The sequence below is a fragment of the Gymnoscopelus braueri genome (assembly GCF_963280865.1).
Source record: "Gymnoscopelus braueri genome assembly, chromosome: 7".
Taxonomy (NCBI): domain Eukaryota; kingdom Metazoa; phylum Chordata; class Actinopteri; order Myctophiformes; family Myctophidae; genus Gymnoscopelus; species Gymnoscopelus braueri.
The window spans coordinates 5,551,603-5,576,528 of NC_137608.1; the positions used below are offsets into that span (position 1 = coordinate 5,551,603).

At 41.4% G+C, this 24,926-nt stretch overlaps 2 protein-coding genes across 3 annotated transcripts in view; both read left to right on the forward strand.

The window, feature by feature from the left end:
• Nucleotides 1-4,898: 4,898 nt before the first annotated feature.
• Nucleotides 4,899-24,926, forward strand: part of LOC308089554 (arrestin domain-containing protein 3-like) — a 40,378-nt gene continuing 20,350 nt past the window's right edge. The window contains exons 1-7 of one of the 2 annotated variants that reach the window (XM_080434344.1): nucleotides 4,899-5,032; nucleotides 5,456-5,620; nucleotides 6,295-6,355; nucleotides 7,083-7,230; nucleotides 7,816-7,912; nucleotides 8,782-9,050; nucleotides 10,108-12,019. In XM_080434344.1, the coding sequence (XP_080290470.1) occupies nucleotides 4,954-5,032; nucleotides 5,456-5,620; nucleotides 6,295-6,355; nucleotides 7,083-7,230; nucleotides 7,816-7,912; nucleotides 8,782-9,050; nucleotides 10,108-10,221 (933 nt within the window). In that variant the 5' untranslated portion in view covers nucleotides 4,899-4,953 and the 3' untranslated portion in view covers nucleotides 10,222-12,019. Of the gene's footprint in view, nucleotides 5,033-5,455; nucleotides 5,621-6,294; nucleotides 6,356-7,082; nucleotides 7,231-7,815; nucleotides 7,913-8,781; nucleotides 9,051-10,107; nucleotides 12,020-24,926 lie in introns of those variants that run through there. The other variant, XM_080434343.1, reaches the window with a different exon arrangement.
• LOC308089557 (arrestin domain-containing protein 3-like) overlaps nucleotides 18,346-24,926 on the forward strand; it is a 38,345-nt gene continuing 31,764 nt past the window's right edge. The window contains exon 1 of the mRNA XM_080434347.1: nucleotides 18,346-18,380. The gene's annotated coding sequence lies outside the window, so the exon portion shown is untranslated. The remainder of the gene's footprint in view (nucleotides 18,381-24,926) is intronic.

Here is a 24,926-nt window from a genome sequence, read left to right on the forward strand (position 1 = left end):
TTTACAAAAATTAAAAAACTTTTTTGGGGGACATTTCTTCATGAAAAAAAAAAAAATCACACCCTGTGTGAAGTGGGCGGTGTCTTGCTAGCTAATCACAATACTGAATGGAGTCAACCAATCATGTACAAAAGATAAATACATTTATTGAAACACTCTTTATGATGGACGAAACCATAACTTGAAAAAAACAAATTTTTGGTTTTTTTCAAGTTATGGTTTCTTATATAGGGCTATGCACATGTGTCATGTGACACTGGCCAATCACAGTCCTGAATAGACTGTGATTGGCCAATCACAGCGCAGGATAATTGTACAAATTTCCTGGGCCCAGATCACAGCGCAGGAAAATGTACATTTTTCCAAATCTCACTTATAGGGGCGGTTTCACCGCCCAAAAACAGCCGATGGGGTCCGATGTTTCACGGGGGTCTGCAATGTTTCGTGGGGGTCCCCAAGACTCCCAGGGGGTCCGCGGACCCCCTGGGAGTAAAATTATTTAAAAAAGTGTAAAAACTTTTTTGGGGGACATTTTTCTCCCACGATTTTTTAACCCCAAAATAAGCAAGCCCTCGCTTAATTTTGCCCGGACGTAATTTGTTTGTCATGTTTGTGTGTTTGTGTTGGAGCGCCTCAGTGCGGCTGCAGAGTTCATGTGCAACATCTTGCATGTGTGGCTGTGGCTTTACAGTTTTCCTTCGCCGTGTCTGTAGGTCACGGCCTGGAGACCCAAGGGTCTCCAGGGACCCCTAAGGGTGGGGGGGGGGGGGGCGGACGCTCTGGGTATTTATTTTTATTTTTTATCCCATGATTTTGTACCCCCAAACACTTTTTTCTTTGGGGGGGTAGGGGGGGGGCACTAGACGTTCTGCCCGCGTAGCGGGCAGAACTTCTAGTTATATACATTACCATCAATAAACAATTCTTGCTTTTGGAGCGCTGAGTTGCGTTTGTCTCTTCAGTATCTTCATGTTTACACAGCTTATTAGTGTAAGTAAGCCTGCACTTAGTTGCTGCCGGGCAGAAACCTTGTTTCTTTTTCATAAATTATTTACCTACTTGATCAGACAAGAGTGTCACACAAACGTAGTGAAAATAACCGATTTTAATTATATATATTTTTTTAAGTAATAATAACAAAAATAATGGTCTTGGACATACAAGGTTTCTAGCCAACAGCAGCGATTTACATAAGGTGTGCAGGAAACTTCCCGGGTCATGCACACACCTTTTGTATATAGGAGCAGAGCTACATGGAGTACATGTGGTACCTGGGGGGCTCCATGTCTCGCCATAGGAAACTCCTCTAACAGACCTGGAGGCCATTGAGGGGGCATTCCACTAATTTTATCAAAGGGACAGGCCCTCATTTTCACATACTATACACCTGCTTTATGGAGGTTGTTCCCAGAGAGGGCAGAGAGCAACAGCCTAGGATCTCCTGGGCTCTCGAGGTCTTTTTGAGTGGGTTCTGATGGGGAGACAAGGAGTCCCCCCAGGTACCCCTGGTACTCTATGTCCCCCCAGGGGTACCTGTGTGCTAGGAAGCTCAAAACAAGAGTTAATAGCAACAGCAGAATAAGCTGTTTGCATTTTCAGAGAAGATTGTCCATGGGCCCAACCCAACAAGGTGTGCTGCTCATCCCCACAAATGCATGTTCCTTACAAATGGGGCACCATTTAAAAGGTGAATAAATATATATATATATCGTCTGTTGGGTGGGAAACCTCATTATGTCCAAAATACTTTTCAGAATTCAAATTCAAAAACGACAAAAATAGCAGATCTACAAGCTCAAGAACTTGTGGATCTGCTACTTGTGATGCTTTTGTGTGACGCTGTACAATGATCAAGTAGGGCAAGCGTGGCTTTTATAGGACATGACATCACAGGCTCATTAACATACAGAATTGGTGACTAGTAGACAGGCTAAAAAACCCACACCAAGACAAAATGTATAGAGCCTTACAAAACCCACCATGAAAGCCTAACCTATACCACCTGAAAGATAAAAAACTAGAAAATGTGCTCCTCGGAGCACAAGTCTCCGCCAGCAGACCTGTGCTATTTTAATCAAATGAAATCACTTACCCTATCTTTAACCATAGTTTTCTGGGAATGTTCTTCTTTTCCTTTCGATGTTCTTTACAGACTCTTGTACTTTTTCTTCCAGAGATTGTAGCAATCTTTGCCGTGTCATGTTGTCAGCATTTGTGGCTCGTCTTCGTTTTTTGTCATTTAGGGATTCTTTGTCTCTGTTTAGTGTTCTTTGTCTCTGTTTCTTAGCTTGGCCTTCTGCGCCTTTGCTTCTTCATCAGGTTTCAGACGATGATTTGCTGCTCCTTCAGTTTGCGTAATGGGAGTTAGTTGCATTGTGTGATCTCAGCTGTGATCTCTGTTTGTACTGGATAGTACTGTTCCTGTCTAAGCTATTTATATATTTATATTACATATTGTGATGTCACGTGAAACTGGACCAATGTTAGGTGTTCTCAGAGGGACACACACACGCACGGACGGGTGATTTGTACTTGAAGGTACTGTTCCAATCAAGACTGATTGATCCTGTCTTACCTCACTTCAAAAAACATAAATGGCTTTCTGAAGTGACACACCTATTTATAGGATTTTATTTCGTCATGCGTCTCGCTAGCCAATCAAAAGCATTGGTGACAACATATTGTCACGTGTCACGTGAAGCTTGACCAATGTTAGCTTGGCTAGGGGGGGGGGGGGGGGGGGACACACAGCGGGACAGAACGAAAACATACTCTCCACCTCTGGCGGAGACAATAAAAGAGTTTGAAAGAAAACAAGAAAATTATAATAATGGGTTCAGCAGGTGACTAGAAGTGAGGATATGTTTATGCCATCAGGACATACATTTAATAACTAAACATTACAGACAGGCTGGTCATGGCAGCCCAAGTTCCCTAAAGGTTAATTCCCGGAGGTGTGAGGATAGGCTCAAACACCTTTTACAAAAAGAGAAACCTTTTGGATTTTTAAACTTAAAACCCATGGTATTTCCAGGTCTCAATGAGGAAATAGATTATTCACCTTTATATAATTGTTCTTGTCTGCTAAAGGGTGGTGTGGAATTTATGTTTTTTTTTTCATGTATAGGATGCCTTTTTAATTAATTCAGTATTGGAGATTCTATTGTTGGTGTATTTTGTGCTTGATTATCCTCACTTCTAGTCACCTGCTGAAACCATTATTATAATGTATAGGCAGTGATGTTATTTCCTACTCAGTGGTTTGGAAAACACTTTGCCTTTTCTTGTTTTCTCTCAAACTGTTTTCTTTTTGTTTCTTGTTGATCTTTATGGTATACAGTACGTTAGGTTTTCATGGTGGATTTTGTAAGGCTCTATATATTTTTGTCTTGGAGTGGGTTTTTTAGCCTGCCTACAAGTCACCAATTCTGTATGTTAATGAGCCTGTGATGTCATGTCCTGTAAAAGCCATGTTTGTTCTGCAATCTGGTTTAGTCCATAGATATAGAAACCTAGATACCTCATTGGTCTCTGCAGTTCGTTGGAGCGACCTGTTTGGTATGGTGGCCGCCATATTTCCGGGGGGAACGGGCACTGGCCAATCACAGCGTGTTGACTACTGGCCAACCACAGCGTGTCTTTTCCAGGACTTTACAGAATGTAGTTGTCCCGCCCCCACCTGCCTCTGATTGGCCAACTGAACGCCCCCTTCTGTGACACACACGGAAATTTCCAGCTGCCCCCAAGGAAGCTTTTGCTGCCCCCCCGGAAGCGGAAGCGCGCCATACAGACGCTTCAGAGCCAGAGGAGGCGTCTACCTTTATATGTCTATGGTTTAGTCACCCTGATGAAGGCATTGTTGCCACAACGCGCCATAGGTGTATTTTTTATTCTTGCCAGGCATTAGCCAGACTATTAAAGGCTTTTTAATTTCTCCACAATTTTGCTCATACATTAAATGTATGTAAAAATGTTGTCACCCATTTGCACCAAAAAAGCACCATGTTGGGGATTTTTAATCCAGCCAAACAGATGCGCTCCTTTCTCTCTATTTTCTACATGGAGATGAGAGGTTTCTGCTCTCTCGCAACATTGTGAGCTTGTAGATCTGCCATATTCGAACGGCCGAAATATATAGGGCTGAAGTGGTTAATGTATGTTTTGTAATAATCAAAATCTACAAAGTAACTAGTAACTAAAGTTTATATATAATTGTACAAGTATGTAAAAACATATAAAAAATCACACCCAGTGTGAAGTGGGCGGTGTGGTCATCACAGACCCATGACTCACTTATAAAAAACCATAGATGTGTTTTTTAAAAGTGCATAGTCCTATTTAAAGGACTATGCACATGTGTCATGTGTCTCGCTAGCCAATCACAGTGCTGAATAGAGTCAGCCAATAGCGTCAGCCAATCACAGTGCAGCTAGTGGTCATCACAGTGATGGAAGCTCACTTAAAGAAAAGTATAGATTTGCATTGAATGTGTAGGGGTTAGGGGTGTACAATGGGTGGCCAATCACAGTGCAGGGTTAGGGGGGTACAATGGGTGGCCAATCACAGTGCAGCAAATGTCAATGTCCCAACCTCACATATAGGGGCGGCTACACCGCCCAAAAAACATGTAAAGGTAGAATATTTGCCTCTGAGATGTAGTGAAGTAGAAGTAGAAGTACTGAAAACTGGAAATACTCCAGCAAAGTAAAATTACCTAAATATTTTACTTACAGTACTTGAGTAAATGTACTAGTTACTTTCCACCACTGACTATCTGTACTTTGACATCTAAATCTGCATAGCCCACATACCAAGACTGGTGTGGTTTGCAATGCTGGTAAAACCTGTTTTTCTTTTTTTTTGTTCTCGTCTTTGCTCATTCCTTCACAACAGCTGAGGTTCCACTGAAAGCAGTCGGTTTCTTCAGAGAGCTGATCTGAGTTTGAAGCAGACATGACCATCAGTAAATTCACCATCGAATATGATGCTCTCAACGATCGAAACATCTTCACCAACGGAGATTCAATAACAGGCAAGATAATTGTAGTTTTGCATTAGCTTTTATTTTCATTTTCCTTTACGACATGGGTTTGCCAGTGTAATTTTTTCAAAATGTGTGTGTGTGGTATTGGTCCGGGTTGGAAAAAAGTTCAGAAAAAGCGAAAAAAGCATATCTCCAAGCTCACAACGCATCACATTGTGAGCTTGTAGATCGACTATTTCAGCTATTGTTTAAGATCTGGAAGATAAAGTTTCATATCCACCCAAAATGTAAGGCCAATGTATGACATAATGACAGAAACTAAGGACATTTTGTAAACGCACAATACAAGTTCAGTTAGTTTCATTTTCTTGTAAAACCTTGTAATTTTCAGTTAAGAAATGTTTTTTTTTCTCAAATCTAGTGTCCATTATTTAATAAGTTTTATTTAACTCTTAATAATGTTGTTGACAGGCAGAATCATCGTGGTGACGTCGGGTCAAACCAAGGTCCAGTCGCTGACCTTCACCGCCAAGGGCAAAGCATCAGTGTGTTGGTCTGAGCATTATGGACAGAACAACACTGTGGTTTACCACGACAAGGAGAAGTACTACAACGTGGAGCACTCCATGCTGGCAGGTAAAAGAAAACAAACTTAACTTTAAGGAATTATAGCTCAATGGTTCTCATTTTTTTTGTTTTATTTCAAGTGCAATAGATAGGCCACGGACCCACATAACTCTGAGGGCCCTATCTTCTACAATTGTATAAATTGAACCAAATGAATGGACAATTTGGTTCCATTATTTTGTACACTCTCAGAGTTATGGGGGTCTGTGGCCAAATGCATACCAAACGTGTACACTTTGTACTGCATCATTAGCCTATAGCATAATTGCTTAAGTAACTTTTTGGTCAAATTGACATTTTCAACAAATTCAAACCCTTGTTGCTGCCAAATCTGGGTTGAACGTGATCAGTGGAGCTACCTCTGGTGTTATGATTGTGGACTTCATTGACGTTTTTGAAGTACTTTGACAGGTACATGGATGTCTTATCGGTGTAGTGTATCTTGTAGACCAGGCCCATGTATGTACAGTATGTATGGTATGTGTCATGTTCTTTGTTTACCAAGCCTAAAAGGTCAACAGAAATGACATTTTGATTTATATGTTCCAGTGGTCAGCGCCAAAAACACACAAAAGCAGAGACATAGAGAAAAATATAATCAATAATGAATACATTCATACAATAACCGTGTGACATTGTTTAGACTTGGTGATTGGGCCATAACCATGTGACTTTGTTTACAGATCCCCAGGAGATTGGACCAGGCCGCCACGTGTTTCCTTTCACCTTCCAGATACCTAACAGGTAGCTACAGAACATAGAGCATTTTCATGTCAAGGACCTCCAGATATATATATTTGGGTGCCGATCCCCATCTAAAAAAGACAGTGTGCCAGGGACCCCCATAAGAGACAATTTTTGTTGTTAGAAATGTAAAAATAATAATAAATAAAAGAGAATTCCAAATGTTTCTAGATTTTTCAAACCGTTTAAAAAATAGCCGATCTACAAGCTCACAACGTGAATATAGCCGAAGTACTGTATAAAATAGGGTTAAAGGTTCTGATAGTACTCATTACTGTGTAATGAGTGTTTGTTCAGTAAAAGGAGTCTCCCATGTCTCTCCAGCTCTTTATTAAACAGAAAATGCATTTTCAGTGCTCTCTCCTGATTGGCTTAAAATGTGTCACCTACCTGAAAATGTACTATATTCTGTTTACTAAAGAGCTGGAAAGACCCCTGTGACTGAACAAACGCTCTGTAGCAATGATTACTATCAGAATATAACCTTTTTAACCAAAAATAAATAAATAAATAAAATATCACTTACCCTACATTTAATGTTGTTAAACTGATTTTGAACATTTTTTGTTAGGGACCCCCTAGAACCCTGTCAAGGACCCATGGGGGTCTCCTGGACCCCATTGTCAGAACCACTGACACAGAGGACATGGTTACTTACTTAAATGTGAGGTTTATGCATTTTGTTTGACCATGACTATACTATCTTGCTGTGTGACATTGTGTACAGGAGTCTGCCATCCACCTTCAAGACACACACAGGCAAGGTGGTTCATTCCCTGGAGGCTAAGCTGAGCAGATCCATGAAGATACCAAGCAAAGCCAAAACCCAGTTCACCTTTGTCTCCAAAGCAGACATGACCCTGCCTGGACTCATGGTCAGTGGTGGGGAAGTTATGTTCTAAAACATATTATATATAAAATGTTTTGATTTATTTCTATTATTTTATCGAAACCCGTTCTCAGCTGATCAAACGGCATCCCGGATTCTACAAGATGTTGCTGAGGTGACAATAATACCTGTGTCACGTAATTTCACATACTGTAATCCCTTTGGGTTGAACCTGCACTGATGCTCTCTTCGCACCTTAATCTCATGAAGCCTACAACACACTGATTCTCTAACCTCATGCACATACTGTCAGCTGGATTATTGTGTGTGTGTGTGTGTGTGTGTGTGTGTGTGTGTGTGTGTGTGTGTGTGTGTGTGCGTGTGCGTGTGTGTGTGCGCGCGTGTGCGTGTGCGTGCGCGTGTGGATAATGTAGATATCTTAGATGTTTGCTTCTTTTTTTTTGCTGTTAGATTTTCTTTTTCTCCTTGCTCTCCCTGCCCCCTTCTTGTCTTTTCTCTTTTTCTGAAAATAACTAAATTAATTTGACCCACTTCTTTACACTTTTAAACATGCAATGTGACAATGATTCTGAGAATAATGGCCTACTGTGTAACTGTCATGTCATTTCAGGAGCAGCAGTACGGCAGTAAGGACAAAGACGTCGTCTTCTTTGCATCTGGAAACGTGTCTATGAACGTGTTCACTGAGAAGATGGGATACCTGCAAGGTAAGGTTACAACATGCAGACATTTTGTAGACAGACAGACAGACAGTGTGTAAGGGGATTTGAAAATCAGAGCAATTAGAAAATGATGGAGCTGAATTAATGAACATTATTATTATAAGTACTATGGTGAAGAGTTGGGTTAAAATATGACCTTTTGGCGTGTTATGATAAGATGTTGTTAGTATCAGTGGTTCTCAACATCAGGTCCAGGGACCACTGGTGGTGTTTTCTACAAGCAAATACTCATTTAATGTGTTTGACTAGTCGCTGTAGGTATTAACCCTGTAAGACCGGGAACGCATCTGTGTGTCATTTTGGCTATTCAAAAATAGCAGATATACAAGCTCATAGCGTGGCACCATAGAGTGCTGCGCTACGAGCTTGTAGATCTGCTATTTCTTAACAATCTTGAAAATTTGTGCAAATCTTTGAATATATATTTTTTTAAACCGAACATTTGTAACTCAGATCTTTGCTTCTGGGGGATTCTACAAATGTCTTCTAAATCCTAACAGTTTTCTGAAAAACTTCTGTTGCTATATATCAGTAGTGCTTAAAACCTTTGGTCGCGGACCCCCTCTGGAAATATTTTTGTTCCAGGGACCCCCCCCCAGAAGCAAAGATTTTAGTCAAAAATGTTCCTTTTGAAAAATATATATATATTCAAACATTTGCACAAATGTTCAAGATCTTTCAAAAATAGGAGATCTACAAGCTCACTCTGTGCCGCGCTATGAGCTTGTATATCTTCTATTTTTGAATAGCCAAAGTATAGAAATAATGGTTTAAGTGGTTACATGGATGCGTTCCCGGTCTTAATGGGTTAAGTAACAAATGTGAGTACTTTTTCCACCACTGCGCTCTGACAGGAGAGGCCCTGAATGTGACAGTGGAGGTGGTGAACAGCTCTACGCGCAGCGTCAAGCCCAGGTTTGAGCTATACGAGAAGAAGAGCTACTTTGGCAAAGCTTTATACGGCCAAAAGAGGAAGTGCCGAACCACCACCATCCTGAAGGACAAGGACGAGTCCGTGGAGAAGTCCGGCAGGAGAACCGTGTCCAAAACCATCTGTCTCCCGCCGGAACTGCCTCCCTCCATCTTGAACTGCAAGGTTATCAAGCTTGAGTACAGACTGAAGGTACATAATCTGTCTTTCTGTCTTTCTGTCTGTCTGTCTGTCTGTCTGTCTGTCTGTCTGTCTGTCTGTCTGTCTGTCTGTCTGTCTACATGTATCTCTCTCAGTAGTTCTCAACCTTTTTAGGCAGCGACCCCCCAAAATTATCATATTTGAACCAGGTACCTCCCACCCTGAGAAGCACTTGAAATGAATGGCATTACATTTAGTTTAGCCTGAGGCTACGAGCTCAATCCATGGTCTTGAAGTGCGGACCCAAACACAGCCGCCCGGATTTGTGCGTGGCTTCCTATTGCTTCACCAATCTATGTCCCCGCCTCCCCTCCCCTCCCCCCCTCGGCCTGTGCACGGAGCACGCTGACGTCACCAAATTTAGAGCGACGCCCCTCTGCACTCTGATTGGTTAGGAGATTATAACAAGGTCCAAGACCATCGTTCCTGCATGGCTCCCCCAGGCTTTTTTTCTTTTGTAACAAAAAAAAAAGCCTGGGTTTCCGAGGCTACATTTAGTTTGACTCTGTTCCACAGATAAATATTGTGAAAACAGCAGATCTACAAGCTCACAACAATGCCTCGCAAGAGATGTTGTGAGCTTGTAGATCGTCTATTTAAAAAAAATGTTACCTCTTTCTTATTATTTGACAATTTGGTTTTCATAATGTAGTTTGTTGATTACTTTTGCAGTAATGCAAAGGAAATAAAAGAAAAAGGAAAAAGAAAAGAAAAAAAGATTTTTGGGAGGTCCCTAGATGACAGTGAGGTGACAATTATTGTCACCTCACTGTCATCTAGGGACCCCCCAAAAATCTTTTGGGGACCCCCCTGGGGATCCCGACCCACAGGTTGAGAACGTAAAAGTTTCAGGGGTTGTCAATTGATTCTTTGCATTGCAAAACAATAAAAAAAAATGATTACAAGTCACCACTAGAAGTAGTAGTTGCTGTTTGCATACATATCGATAGTAGTTGGATCTTGTAGAATTTAAATTGATGTAATCAGTTGTATCGCCACACGCTCTAATTAATGATCATTAATCATTGTAATTAATAATTCCCTTCAGGTTATCCTGGATGTGGCGCTCACCAAGGACCCAGAAATTAAACTACCCATCGTTGTCCTCCCAAACCTGGAAGACTGGTCTTCTTCAAAGGCCCTGGAAGCATACAAGCACTGAGGGAAAGTAACTGAGTACATGTCATTGCTGTCGAGCAGAAACCTCTTATCTCCATATTCAAACTTTTTGTGTTTTTTGGTAAATTAATTCCCTACTTCATCATACTACAGTGTCACACAAAAGCATCAAAAGTAACAGATTTGCAAGCTGGAAAGCTTGTAGATCTGCTGCTTTTGCTGTTTTTGAATTGAATCCTGAAAAGTAACAGTTTTGGATAAATGAGGTTTCCACCCGACAGAGACAATGTACTGCCCTTTAGAACAATGTTGAGGTCATTTTACTTTACTGCAGTATTTCAATACTTCAATTGTATTTCAATGTTCAATACTTTATACTTCTACTACCCTACACCTCAGAGGCAAATATGAACTTGTAGATCAGCCTTTTTTCTTTTCTTTTCTTACATTTTTCAAAAGAAGAAAAAGGCCGAAAGGCATGGCCGAGACAATGTTTTGCACCCTGTCCGTCCGTGTGTGTGTGTGTCCGTGTGTGTGTCCGTCGCCCCGTCCGTCTGTGAACAGCTAATCTCCGGCACCGTTGGCTGGACCGCAGCCAAACTGTGCACACACTCTCCTTCAATGCCGGATCAGAACCTCTGCCCCACATTTTTCACATGGGCCTGTTATAGATAGCCTGGTAAACCCTCCCTCCGGAAATCTCATTTCCATTTGATTTCAGGAGTGAGTCTGGCCTGATCGCCCATTCTGCAATATTGGCTGTGGGCTGGAGTTGGGCAGGAGTAATACCGTTGACTGACAACCCCTTCAGCCAATGATCGTTTTTCCCCTTCAGCCAATCAGCAGAGTTCACCAGACTAATGTGACGCAACGGGACTTTTGAGACGGCCATGCCCAAAATGGGTTGCCTTATTCGAATACATGAGTGTCACTGCCCGCCCCTACCGGTTCTCAAAATTTTTATTTTTAAATAGGCTCTGTCATGATTAATTGACCACATATATGAAGTTAAACAACTAAATTCTATCCAAATGATATCTTATAAGTGAATTCCGTGCCTCAAAATAGAAGTTTGAGAGCTTTTTGAAGTAAAAAAATAGCGGAGAAAATAGCGGACAGAAAAGATGGCTGCCATTCGTGTTTTGTCGGCTGTATTCAGGCACTCGGTGCCATTCGGGCTCACTCGAACTCGCCACCTGATTGGCCAACTGTCGCTGTCAATCACAGAACGATGTGCGACGACGCTGATAGGCTCGGTTAGTTGGTAATTCCACTAGAAACCCCCACAATGGGCAATCAGGCCAGACTCACTCCTGAAATCAAATGGAAATGAGATTTCCGGAGGGAGGGTTTACCAGGCTATGTTATAGAGCCACCAGGAAGCCGATTTTTGCTAAATATTTTTTTTTACAGTACTCCTACAGATTGTGTCCAAACATCACGCAAATTTGAACACAGTATCTCTATAGTCATTACACGAAACTTATCTTTCAGATGTTTCATATTCCATCCTGATTGGCTAAGATTGGCTTCCAAAGTTTGCGGGATTGGTCCGTTTTGAACAAAATGCCTCAAATCATGAAGACAGCGTGCGATTTCCGTGAAATTCTGCTCGCACATTCCCACTATGCCGAGAAAGACATGCCACTTGAAAATGTTCAAATCAGTCTCATGGTGGCGCTTTAACAGGCCGATTTGTGTTTTTACCTCAAATCCGTCCGACCTGTGCTCCGAGGAGCACTTTTACTATGTTTCTCGTACAATTTTAATGTTTTTATATTTAATGCTGTGTGAAGTGCTTTTGAAAGGTGTTATACAAATAAAGATTATTATTGTTATTATTATTAGGTTCTTTTTTAATGAAAACAGTTTTGAACATATGAGGTTTCCATCCGACAGCGACGATATAACAGTAGTTTGTGTAAACCCAAGAAAGACAATGCACATAAACTCATATAAAGTCTCATATTGTGATCAGTCTGTTTGCATAACATAAAAAATGTTATGCAATAGAGGATCATTCCATTTGGACTGTGGAGGGTGCTGAGGGGTCTGATTTAACATATACTTGCTTGGTTTCTCCCAATAAATCATGATATATCTCCTGTTTTTGGCAAACTATTAATTTCTATAACAAATTAGGACAATCTCTCAGTCGATATTTTGTTGTTGCATGATTCGACAGAGATTAGTAGTCGAATCAAACTCCCTCGATTGATTAGTCGACTATTCGACTAATGGAGCTCAGGCCTAATGTGCAGTGACAAATATCACCCTCCTCCCCGCCCGGTGTCCCTCCCGTGAACACGGGCCAATTGTATATAAGTAGCGCCACCACTCAGCATATGGGATCATAGCATTATGTATACCCATACTGCACACAAAAGCCTTTGTAGACTTTATAATTACTCCAGAAGTGATTTAAAGTATCCCTTTAACCCCTAACTGCTCCCTGTCCTGTGTGAAATGTACACTGACAATTACCCCCCAAAAAACAAAAGCGGACAGAATTATTATTATTATTAGATGGGTCATGTGTGAGTGAAATTTGACCTCACGTTGACCCCATTCACAAACTCTGTTGACAACCTGACATTAATGAAAGGGGTTTAGACATATCTATTTTTAAAATTAATTTAGTATTAAAACATTAATAAAATGTTGACAACTTGACATTCGTATAGTTTTAAGTAACTTCAATAACGTAAGTATTAAAACATCACTGACTCAGGGGCTCATGTGGCTCTCTCTCACTAACAGGTGACCGCTCTGCTCCCTGGTGGCAGCTCGCAGGCATGACGGCCCAGTCAAGTTGTCTCGCCTGAGGGCTTTCTGCAAGAAAAGGGTCTCCCCTGAACCTGAGGGCTTCTCTGCCAACAGCTTATTCTGCTATTGCTATTGACACTTTCTATTTAGCTTCTGTCGTGTATTTGAGTCATTAAACTGCGTTATCAGGCTTGTAGTTGTTATAAGAAGAGGAGAAGAAGCAGAGACGGACGTCAGGGTTTCCAGGTTCTAGAATCTCCAGTGTGTTTATTCAGCATCAAACAAACAGCATCATAGACTCCAGGGCAGAGAGCCCTCTCTCTCCTGCAGCCCTCTCTGGGCACAACCATCTCAAACAAACATCTTACACCGTTCTTATAGTAGACAATTTACCACAGATGCCATTCTAAATAGCCATATAAGGTATGTACTAAAATAAGAGCAACACAATGACCATTTGGCTCAGCTGCAGCTGTTGCTGCGTTAGAATATAGCCCATTCACACATTCACCAGGCATTCAGTCACACACACTCATGAGTACTCTTCTGACTTTAGCATATTTATTCTACTAATAATCTGTTTTTACTTGCACACTGTCATATAAAATATAGCAAATAATACGACATTCCCCCCACGAAAGACTTTAACGTCTTTCGCAACCACGTATATTAAATAAAACAGTTTGCAAGAAAAACATAAAAAACAACATTCTTCCACCTACACCCCCCATGACCAATCAATGGCTGAAACCTAAACAAAGGACATTTAGGAAGAATTAACATCAAACATCACATCAGACAGAACAACTCAGATACAGGCATCGAGATTACACAATAGTCATACAGTGATTTACATCAAATTTCAAAATAAAAATATTCACAGAGAAAATACATCAATACGGTGCTGAACTTTCTCATTTCGCATCGATCATCTCGAAAATAAAAACACCAGTCAAAATGCATTCTCATTCCCTAATCAGTGCGCATGTCTCTCTGTTTTCTTTAAACCCTGGGATACAATGTTACCTATATCTATACACTGAATGTGAGTTCACACTTTTCAGGTGCCGGATGCAACCCTGTGCTTTCCGGACTAGCATCAGCGCATCGATCATCATCAATCTCAGTCTTTCAGCGCATACAACGAAAATAAAAAAAACTCCACATTAAACCCCAGCGACCAGAAAGTGAAACAAAGTCCTCGCATAACACTTTTACGCACGGCAACAAAAATAACGCTCCGTAGTTTAAACCACTTTATCACTACAATACAACCTCCCGTCCTGAATGTTCAGTGCTCCACCCGATAATGCTGCTGTTGTAGTCTCTACCTCAATGTCCACGCACCCAGCAGAAAAGCTGAGCGCAGTTCCAGGTGATATCATCGTTCCAGCCAAAAAGATAGCCGCTCCTCACCAACTCATCCCCCCACGGAGAACTTCGACCAGCAAGTTCTCCGCACCGCCGTCCACCCAGCCAGGCGCTCCGCAGAGAAGAGTAGTTAGTTGAGTAGCCATCCGAGATCCGGTCACGAGCGGCCGTAGTCATCACAGCGTTGCCGCTGCAAGGTCCTCCTTGTAGGCACGTAGAACCCAGGTCGCGCCGACGCCGCCATGGTTGCTCCGCGGTGGTCCTCCTCGCCGTAGGAAGACACCCACGGGTCCGATTCTCCGCACAGCCAGGCCCGCTCCCGCGGTCACCTCAAAATACACAGGTTCTTTAATCGAAGCACACACCCGCAAAAGTATGCACAACGATGGAGCTGGCCCGCCAAATATGTCGTGTATTTGAGTCATTAAACTGCGTTATCAGGCTTGTAGTTGTTATAAGAAGAGGAGAAGAAGCAGAGACGGACGTCAGGGTTTCCAGGTTCTAGAATCTCCAGTGTGTTTATTCAGCATCAAACAAACAGCATCATAGACTCCAGGGCAGAGAGCCCTCTCTCTCCTGCAGCCCTCTCTGGGCACAACCATCTCAAACAAACATCTTACACCGTTCTTATAGTAGACAATTTACCACAGATGCCATTCTAAATAGCCATATAAGGTATGTACTAAAATAAGAGCAACACAATGACCATTTGGCTCAGCTGCAGCTGTTGCTGCGTTAGAATATAGCCCATTCACACATTCACCAGGCATTCAGTCACACACACTCATGAGTACTCTTCTGACTTTAGCATATTTATTCTACTAATAATCTGTTTTTACTTGCACACTGTCATATAAAATATAGCAAATAATACGACACTTCCTACCTCAGGTGGGGGTAATGTACATGTGGTACCTGGGGGGCTCCATGTCTCGCCATAGGAAATTCCTCTAACAGACCTAGGGGCCATTAAGGGGACATTCCACTAATTCTATCGAAGGGACAGGCCTTCACTTTCCCATACTATACACCTGCTGGCCCTATTTGTATGGAAATTGTCCCCAGAGAGGGCAGAGAACAACAGCCTAGGACCTCCTGGGCTCTGTGTCTTCCCATAGGATCGGCTTCAGACTGGGACGGACACTTTATGGCCTCTAGAGGTCTGTTTGAGTATGTTCCCAAGAGCAACATCAGAATAAGCTGTTTGACATTGGCAGAGAAGATTGTTCATGGGCCCAACCCACATACTAAGCTGTGCTGCTCATTCTACAAATGGGGCACCATTTAAAAGGGGAATAAACAGGAATGCCTTTATCGTCTCTGTCGGGTGGAAACCTCATTATGTGTATTTGTAAATTATTAGTTACGGGCTTAAAACAGCCTCGTCACTGTACAATGTAAGTCAATGAGGAGCATATTATTCTAAATTATCAATTTCTTGTTAAATAATGGAGAAATTATTTTTGATTTCTTGTCCACCTTTGGAGTTACATCACGGGTCCTCTGTGTACCCCCATTACCCCCGTGGACCGGGGACCCCCTGGACGGCACTCCAGATATATAAATAGATGGATTCCATGTAAGCATTGTAGATTAGTAGGCGATAATTCCGATATTCACTTAAACTCCTCATGTTTAAGCCTAACTGAATTATATATTTATGGACTTGTATATAAATTGTATGTATTTTTGGACGACTTGTGCATTTCATTTCTTGGCAATACTTTGCCACGCTTTCTCCCTGGATCTATGTATTGCGGCCATGTATAGGGTCTATTCTATGATAAGATACACAAGATGTGTGTGTACTATCTGCTGTGGTGGAAAAAGTACTGAAACATTTTTGTTGAACTGATAATCGGCTGACTCGTTAACCAGATCCAAAGCCACTCTGAGAATATGCTTTAGGCTGCGGAAAACAACTATTGATGATTTGTATTGATGCTTATCTCTCTGGAAGGAGTTAATGCCTCTCTGGGTCGTCGATGGAACTCTACTAACCCAAGACATATCAAGCCTTTATATACTGTTGGCTGCGGCCCTAATATCACTAGGATGATGTCAGGTAGTGTCAGGCATCTCCATATACGGAGCGGGCTATCTCCACTATCAGATGTCCAAATCTTGGACTATGATGTCAGTCCTGGACGTTTCGGTTTATCTCCATATATAGCCGTTTAAGAGAGAGTCTATGATGTCAGACTTGGGGAGGTTGATTGTCCCCATCTATGGGGATCTCCAGATATGGGAAGTTTGGGATCGACTGGGTCACTAAAGGTCGGGACTGAATGAGTCATCCATCCCCTTATAGGTTTCTGGGCGTCCTGCCATGATTCCCCTTCCGGTGTGGCTAATGCTGGCAAATATGCCTGGAATGTTCTTTACAATTTTACTAAAGTAAAAGTATCAATACTGCAATGTCGAAACACTCTGTTACAAATAGTAGTCCCATTTTCAAAATGTACTTGAGTAAAAGTACAAAAGTATCGGCATCAAAATATACTTAAAGTACCAAAAGTAAAAGTACTCACAGAAAAAAGTACTCACAGAATGTCCCATTTCACAAGTTCAAAATGTATACAAAATCTTTTGAAAATAGCCGATCTACAAGCTCACAATGCGTCGCAGCATTGTGAGCTTATCTGCTATTTTAAATTGGCCTATATATATAGGGCTGAAGTGGTTGATGCATGTTTTGTAAACAAATCAAAATCTACAAAGTAATTAGTATCTAAAGTTTTCATATAATTGTAGCGGAGTAAAAGTATAGTATTTGCCTCTGAGATGTAGCGGAGTAGAAGTAAAAGTACTGAAAATGGAAATACTCCAGTAAAGTAAAGTTACCTCAAAATTGTACTTAAGTACAGTACTTGAGTAAATGTACTTAGTTACTTTCCACCATTGACCTAAATCTGCATAGTGTACTGAACATCCCACGTACTGAACATCCCTCCTTTTTTGTTCTGTCTTTGCTCATTCCTTCACAACAGCTGAAGTTCCACAGAAAGCAGTCGGTTTCTTCAGAGAGCTGTTCTGTGTTTGAAGCAGACATGACCATCAGTAAATTCACCATCGAATATGATGCTCTCAACGATCGAAACATCTTCACCAACGGAGATTCAATAACAGGCAAGAATAAGATTGTTGTAGTTTTGCATTTTTTTTTTTTGCATTCGTTTTTATTTTCCTTTTCATTAGTTTACAAGATTTATAAGGACATTTTATAAACAGTTTCAATTAAGAAACGTTTTTCTCAAATCTAGTGTCTTGATTTTTTTAAGCATCAGTTTGGACCACACAAGCAGATGGTCCTTCAGTTATAGGAATCAAAATAAGGAATTCTCTCCACAACAATTTAAAGGGTTGTACAAATATTAATCAATTTTAATGCTAGAAAAATTTAATAATTAGACAATATGAAGCGACGAATACGATAGGATTTGACTTTGAGTTATCTCATTTTCTTTTTCTACTTGTTTAATTGTCCCAGTGGTTATGAAAGTGCGGTCCGAGGACCCCAAGAGGCGTCCTTGAGGGGTTTTCAGGCGGTCAATTGTTGGTTCTCAAAGTGCGGTCCGGGGACCCCCAGAGGGTCCTTGAGGGGTCGTCAAATTGTAATTCATTTGTTGCTTGTTGTTTGTTTGTTTTTGTTTAAATTTGCATTTTAGTGCAAGTACTGGTTGTATGTGCACATCATCAAGTACATATTTTTAAGTTGAATAGGGGGCAGGTATTAAAATAATATTTGTCTTCTTCCTGCTCCTTTTCGCCCATGGGTGTATTAGATTAAATTAATTATTATCCTTTAATTGGAATTGTATTGTACTGTGATACACTGTGCGAAACATAATGAAATGAAATTATTTCACACATTTTATTGAACTCTAATAACGTTGGTGACAGGCAGAGTCATCGTGGTGACGAAGGGTCAAACCAAGGTCCAGTCACTGACCTTCACCGCCAAGGGCAAAGCATCAGTGTGTTGGACTGACTGGTATGGAAAGTACAGTACGACTAATGAAGACAAAGAGCAGTATTACAATGTGGAGCACTCCATGCTGGCAGGTAAAAAATACTTCATTTTAAGGAATTATAGCTAACTAGACCATACCCGTGGGGGGATATGCGCACATGATTTGGCAACCCGGGAGCCAGCGAACACAAAAACGATAATAAACAGCTGACATTTGAGGAAAGTGAAAAACGGGCTTCGCTGTTCCGTGCACATGGTAATGGTCAATGACTGTGTGCAAATTCAGATCAATTGCTCCAGCCACTGAGGAGAACCGGGCAGAAAAGATTTGGGGCTCACCACTCAGAGCTTTGTCGAATTATAGGAGGATTATAGGAGGATATAGGAGGATTGGACGACCTATCGTTCTATTGTTAGCTTAGTAAATTCTCAGCCGCTTGAGTTATTTAGAAATTGTTTATGTATATGTTATCAAAATAAGACATTCAGGATGAATATATGATTTAACTGATATATTTAATAGATTTTCCCCAGAGAGATTCTAGCAATTATCAGTGGGGTATATTACACAGTTAGTTTGGAGAAGTTTTTGCAAGTGTGTGCCCTTGCACACCTTTGTGTGCTGTCATGGCCTGGCAAATGGGAAGAAAATAAAATGCTAATTTCTGTTGTCGTCGATGGTCAAAGAATTCTAAACCCAATGTGTATAGTGATGCAGTTGTACTAGGCGGGTGCATATATGAAAAAAAAGCACCTTACCCAAAAAAAATTGGAACAAAAGGTTTCTCAACTGTTTTTTGTAGTATGTGGTGTCCTGAATAACATACTAAAAGTCTACCAAAGTTTGACCACTTTTAAGGTGTTATTTTCAAGATGGCGTCCAAGATGGCCAAAAAAACGTTAAAATAGCTTAATTCCTTCATTATTTATCCTAGAGTACCTACCTATCCTAGAGTACCTACCTAAGTACTTTTTGTGTCTAACCCCATGTTTTGGGGGCCTGGGAATCCATTGGACTTGTCCAAATTGCAGAGATACAATTAGATAATTGTGAAATCCTATATTTTGTTTGAGACTCTATTAACACCCTCTGAAATGGTCACCCGTTTCAAGTTAACTTAACTAATTATATAATAAATGTCCAACAACTTGTATTTATTTTTTAATGGAACAAGGCTTTAAGATATCCAACACAACTAATAGTCACAATTTGCAGAAGTTGGTGGCAGAGAATATTGTCAGTTGCAATATAGTATTGTTTTCAATATTGCCCAAACTAAATTCATCTTTGACTATACACCCCACCCAAAAACAATTTCTTGCATTTTGAACCAATCTCTCTGCACCCCTCCCCTTACCCACCCCACAGGAACTTCATAACTCCTCCCCTACATACACGAGAATATTTGTTTTTCTCGTGGACAAGCGCAGTGTCATCTTGTAGACACATGATTTTGAAAAACATTGAATAGATGTTTATAGAACTTTTTAACACATTAGGAAAGCAATCAGTGTGAGTGTGCAAAGATGGATGGGGTCGTTATGGAGGTTAGTGTAGAGCTGTCAGAACTGGGTGCCTAGACAGAGGGGAGTATGGGGGGTGGGTCTGGTCTAGAGTTTAGTGGGCCTAGGGTTCCCCTCAGGTGGGTAGAGGGGAGTATGGGGGTTACTGGATTGCTCCCTGGGCACTTGGAGCACAGAAGAGCTAAGTTAGGAGCCAAGGAGACCCTGAGCTTCTGATCTCCCCCATGTCCGATGTGCAAAACCTCCAACAGAAATGATACACCATTTCAACGAAGACAGTTCTGCAAACGATACATGAAAGATAAACTTCTTTGCCAGATCTCACTCCAAGTGGCTTAGGGAGCCTGCACTCTCCTCGTTCTCAGCTCCTCCAAAAGCAAATTAGCATTTGGGATGCAAACGATTTCTAAGCCACGGCACGCTGGAGGACGGAGTGAGGAGCAGGCAGAAATTAAGGTATTGGAATTTAGCTAATGCGTGAGGCTGAGAGGAGTGTCCCTATGTCGCCTGGCTCACTGTATAGTCCCACTGGTCCCAAGTGGACCTCCACGCTGGCTCCCGAGATAGGCACTCCCAAGATAGGCACTCTTGAGTTAGCATAGGTAGCCAGTGGTGGTGGTTGTAAGACCTCCACATGTTGCAAGACTGTGTCAGGCAGACAGTCGTGTCCCTATGTATGCTGGTCCCAAATGGACCTCCTGGCGGGTCTGGCTCCTATGCCCGAGATAGGCGCTCGTGAGTGGGCATAGGTATTGAGGAGGGTCAAGGCCCCCCCCCCCATAGTGGTGGTTGTAAGACCTCCACGTGGTGGTGCATGACTGTGTGTCAGGCAGACAAGGGTGTATATGTCGGACTGGCTCACAGGAGAGTTGGTGGTGGCTGACCATTAATATTCCCAGGGGCCCCCAGTGACTTATTATTATGGCTCAGAGAGTCCTCTCCCCTCTCCAGAACAGCTCCAGAACAAAAAATTGGTGTATGCCGAAAGCAATGGTTGTTTGTTGGATAGCAGCAGGGACACAGCCCCTTATGGGCGTGGAGGTCGGTTAGATTGGGATTCTATGGGGAGACTGGAGCCCAGGGCGTCATGGGCTGTCCCCTATACGTATCTTCTTGCTGTTACAATTATCCAGAAAAAAATATCAAGGTTCAAGCTTATTGCCAGTAGTACCAATCACAAAACAAAGACATGTGAAATTAATTTTGCACTAAAACCTCACACAACTACTCACAGGAATAAGGAGATGTCTGTGACAAGCAAATCTGAACGTTATCCACGCCACACTCCTCCACCACCCCTGCCTAGACACCCAGTAGAAGACACTACTAATACATGTTGTGATAGTTCTGTACTGACTTGCGCACCCTCTCTAGGCCCACAAGTGGCCATTTTTTCCCTACTGAGTGTAGCGTTGTGAGCTTGTACATCGGCTATTTTCACAATGTTTGCCTCTTTCTTACCTAATATTTGAGATAATATATATAGATAATATAGTCTTAAGAGTAATTCAATTGTAACTTTAGAAATGTGCAGATACCCTACACACTTATACTGTATGTTGGTTTGTTTACTGTTGAGTGAGAAAACAATTTTGCACATTAAGCTAACCATCTGGGGACCCCCCAAAATCATTTGGGGGACCCCCAGTTTGGGAACCAGACACCTTTACAAACAAATTGGTGAAGACATTTCTCGGTAAGGAATTTCTTCCAAGATTTGGGTAATATTCCCAGTCTATCACTTGGCAGCCATGTTTTTACAAATGTCACAGTGCCACCCAGTAAAAATGAATGTATTCCTTATTGGTATCCAAAGAAATTTTTAAAGCTTCAACAGAATGTGAATTACATGTATAGGTGATGAATTCACCAATCCTGGGCATTATGGCGTGTAGAAAAGGGAGAAATGTCCAATTACATTGTTAAATATGCTTATAACCAATTGCTTCAATATTTAATTGTACTTATAATCAATTGACTATAATGTATATGCTAATTGGATTCCTAGATCACCAAAACATGGGGTTAGGCACCATAATTACTTGTGTAGGGCAAATAATGAAGGAGTAATGGTCTTTTAAGGAACTGGTGGCGGCCATCTTGGACATTTGACATTTCTAATGATCAGATTTTGGTAGACTTTTGATATGTTATTAAGTACACCTGATACTACAATAAACCATTGAGAAACCTTTTGTTCCAATTTTTTTTGGGTCAAACCATATTTGCACCCGCCTATACCTCGATAAAGCATGTCCCGCTCAGAGAAATGTTCAGGCCAAGTGTATCTGAAACTATAAACCTCTCTGTTCAGGAAACTCTCACAGAAATGCTCAGTTCTATTTATAGAACCAATTTCTGCATACACTTACTCTCACCAATTTGCCAGAGATAGAGGTCAGACCCAAAAGGTCACTTCCTCTCATAGACAGGGCCGTGGGAAGACGTTATAGGTTACGGGCACTGTATGCGCATGCATGCACCCGCTCGCGCAGCTACATATACGCAGTTACTTTAATTCGGTTATTTCGGTTCCAGAACACATATTGCACTAAATCCCCCCCAAATAACGACCAACAGGCACATTATGCAAAAATGTTTTAAATATTTTTTAAATTATTATTATTTTTTATTTTTATTATTTTTTTCATACTTTATTTTCAGGGGGGTTGCGGCTGCAGCCCCCTCAGCCCTACTTCCCACGGCTATGCTCTTAGAAAAGGGGTTTTATTTCAAACTTGAGCTATTACAGGCTCTAAACAATAGTATCAACTATAGAAAACAAAAAACAAAACATAATTTCTGGTAAGACAGACAACAGACCCCCAAGCTTTATCTCAAATGCATCAATCAAATGTGCCCGGCACAGTCATAGAAAAAATTATCCCCAGACAATTATTTAACCAAGAGACAGGCTTGCTTAGAATTCTTGGTAAGCAGTATAATCATCACATAAGATAATGTGACCAAGCAATTGGTAATGCTAGAAACTGACAGAATTCTCTGTTTATTTAATTAGATTAGAAAGGCTCTACTGCTAGACTGTTGGGTTACAAAGGTCATGTCCTATGGTACACAAACCTCTAGGCCTACTTTCCAGCTACGGCAAGTCAGTAAGCAAAAGGAAGTTGTGGTAACAGACTGCTCCAGTACGTGAGAAAAAAGATCAACACATCGAGGGCCACTGGCGCTGGTGGCGCTGGTGGCACTGGTGGCACTGGTGGCGCTGCTGGCGCTGACCTTGCTGCTAATGATCGAGAGAGGGTGATTGGGCAACATCCGGTTACTGACCATGAGACTGAACTCTTGAACTTGCTCCCAAAGAAGGGGGTGACTAGTTATTATTTGAAGGAGTCTTGCATTTACCTTTTTGGTTGTACTTCAGATATACTTTATCTAATTTGTACTTTTCATTTGTACTTTTCGGGGTGTTGTCTTGTTAAAGTTCTTGTAGGTTTTTACCAGCATGCAATGCATGCAGGTCTACAAAGAGACTCAGCACAAGTCATTTCTCGACATATTCTCGAGTCTCGACATGTTTTTGATCATTGGCTGTTCTTTAAGCCAATGGGGATACTTTCCCATACTCTGAACGGGCGATCTCGTCCTCCCAATCTATATGGGTACTAGACACGCCTCTCGCCTCTACGGCTGTCAAGACTTAGCTGCTAACGTAGCCTATTACTTGTATTCTGTTAGATGCTGGTTCCTAATGCAACCTGCTAATAATGTCTACATCATGTGTGTGAATGTTTATGTCCCCTACTGTGAAAGCGTTAGTTGGTTATGTTGATTATTGGCCACGGGGTTACTTAATATGAGCCGTTAGCATGTAGCTAAGCTAACAGACTTTAACGTTAGCATGCGGCTAACGCTAACGATGGTGCCGTGGCTGGAGCATCAGTGTAAACACTTAATCAACAAACCTTATGAACGTTAGTGTGGTAAATGATAGCAATGCTACTTAATTAGTCCATTGAAGAGTGTTGTGTTGGTGTATTTTGTGTGTTTTGTGTCTCATGGGGACACGATGTAACTTAATGGCAGCTCCGACGTGGTGGACGCACTGTTAGGGTGCATTATGGGTAATGTAGTCATTTCAGCTAAATTCGGTCCTACTATGTTAGGCTGTGTTACAACAGAAGGCATGCTGGTATACATGACTGAGTCATGTCTTGTTTCAACATAAATGTATGAGAGAGGGTGTTGAACATATGGAAATTAATTAGAACATAATTTATGTTGAACAGCCCACTTTAGGATCTAGGCTTAAAATTATTTTATCACTTGATTTGCCTAAAGAAGGAATATGGTATTCACTGGTTGAAATGACTGCTGAGGTGCACTCAAAGGCTTGCAGCAGGCAGAGGCCTTTTGTGGTTTTGCATTTCCTGTATGTGAGCTGCACCCGCTGCGTATACAGCTTGTATTTATGAATGATCAGTGAGATCAGACAATACCCAAGATTTGAGAGATTAAACCAAAGGTTACATGCACACATGCAAGCGTGAATCATTTGATCGTTGCTCTCGACGAATCAGAATCAGAATCAGGTTTATTGTCACATCACAGGTTTACAGAAGTAAAAAAGTGGGTGAAATTTGTTTTCGTGCATAGTTCCCATCGTAACGTTATTTCCATGGAAAGAAGAAGGGGAGGAAGAAGGGGGGGCAAGTGGAAAAGGAGAATGCAAGAGAACAAAAAAACAAAACAAGTTATCTACATATTACACTAGTACCTGAGATAAGATATAGAAGGTGCGTGAGCATAGCAGCAATGAATACTGTGCAAGATATACTTATGGACGTTAGTTAAGGTGTCAGTGCGTGTCGACTGCATAATCCACATAAGGTAGACTGACACTGCTTCTGACACTGCTTCTGACACTGCAAATGCTTCTCAAAGGTTGTAGGCATAGGATCAAGTTCAAGTTCAAGTTCAAGTTTATTATGTCCCAAATTGGGCAACTTATGTTACAGCAGATAGTGAGAAAGTAAGAAACTCCAACAAACAGTAAACATACATACACAAGACACACATAGACATAGACATAATCACAAGATCCAGATAATAATAGCTACTCATAGCTACCTCCTCCTGCTGCTGTTATTGAT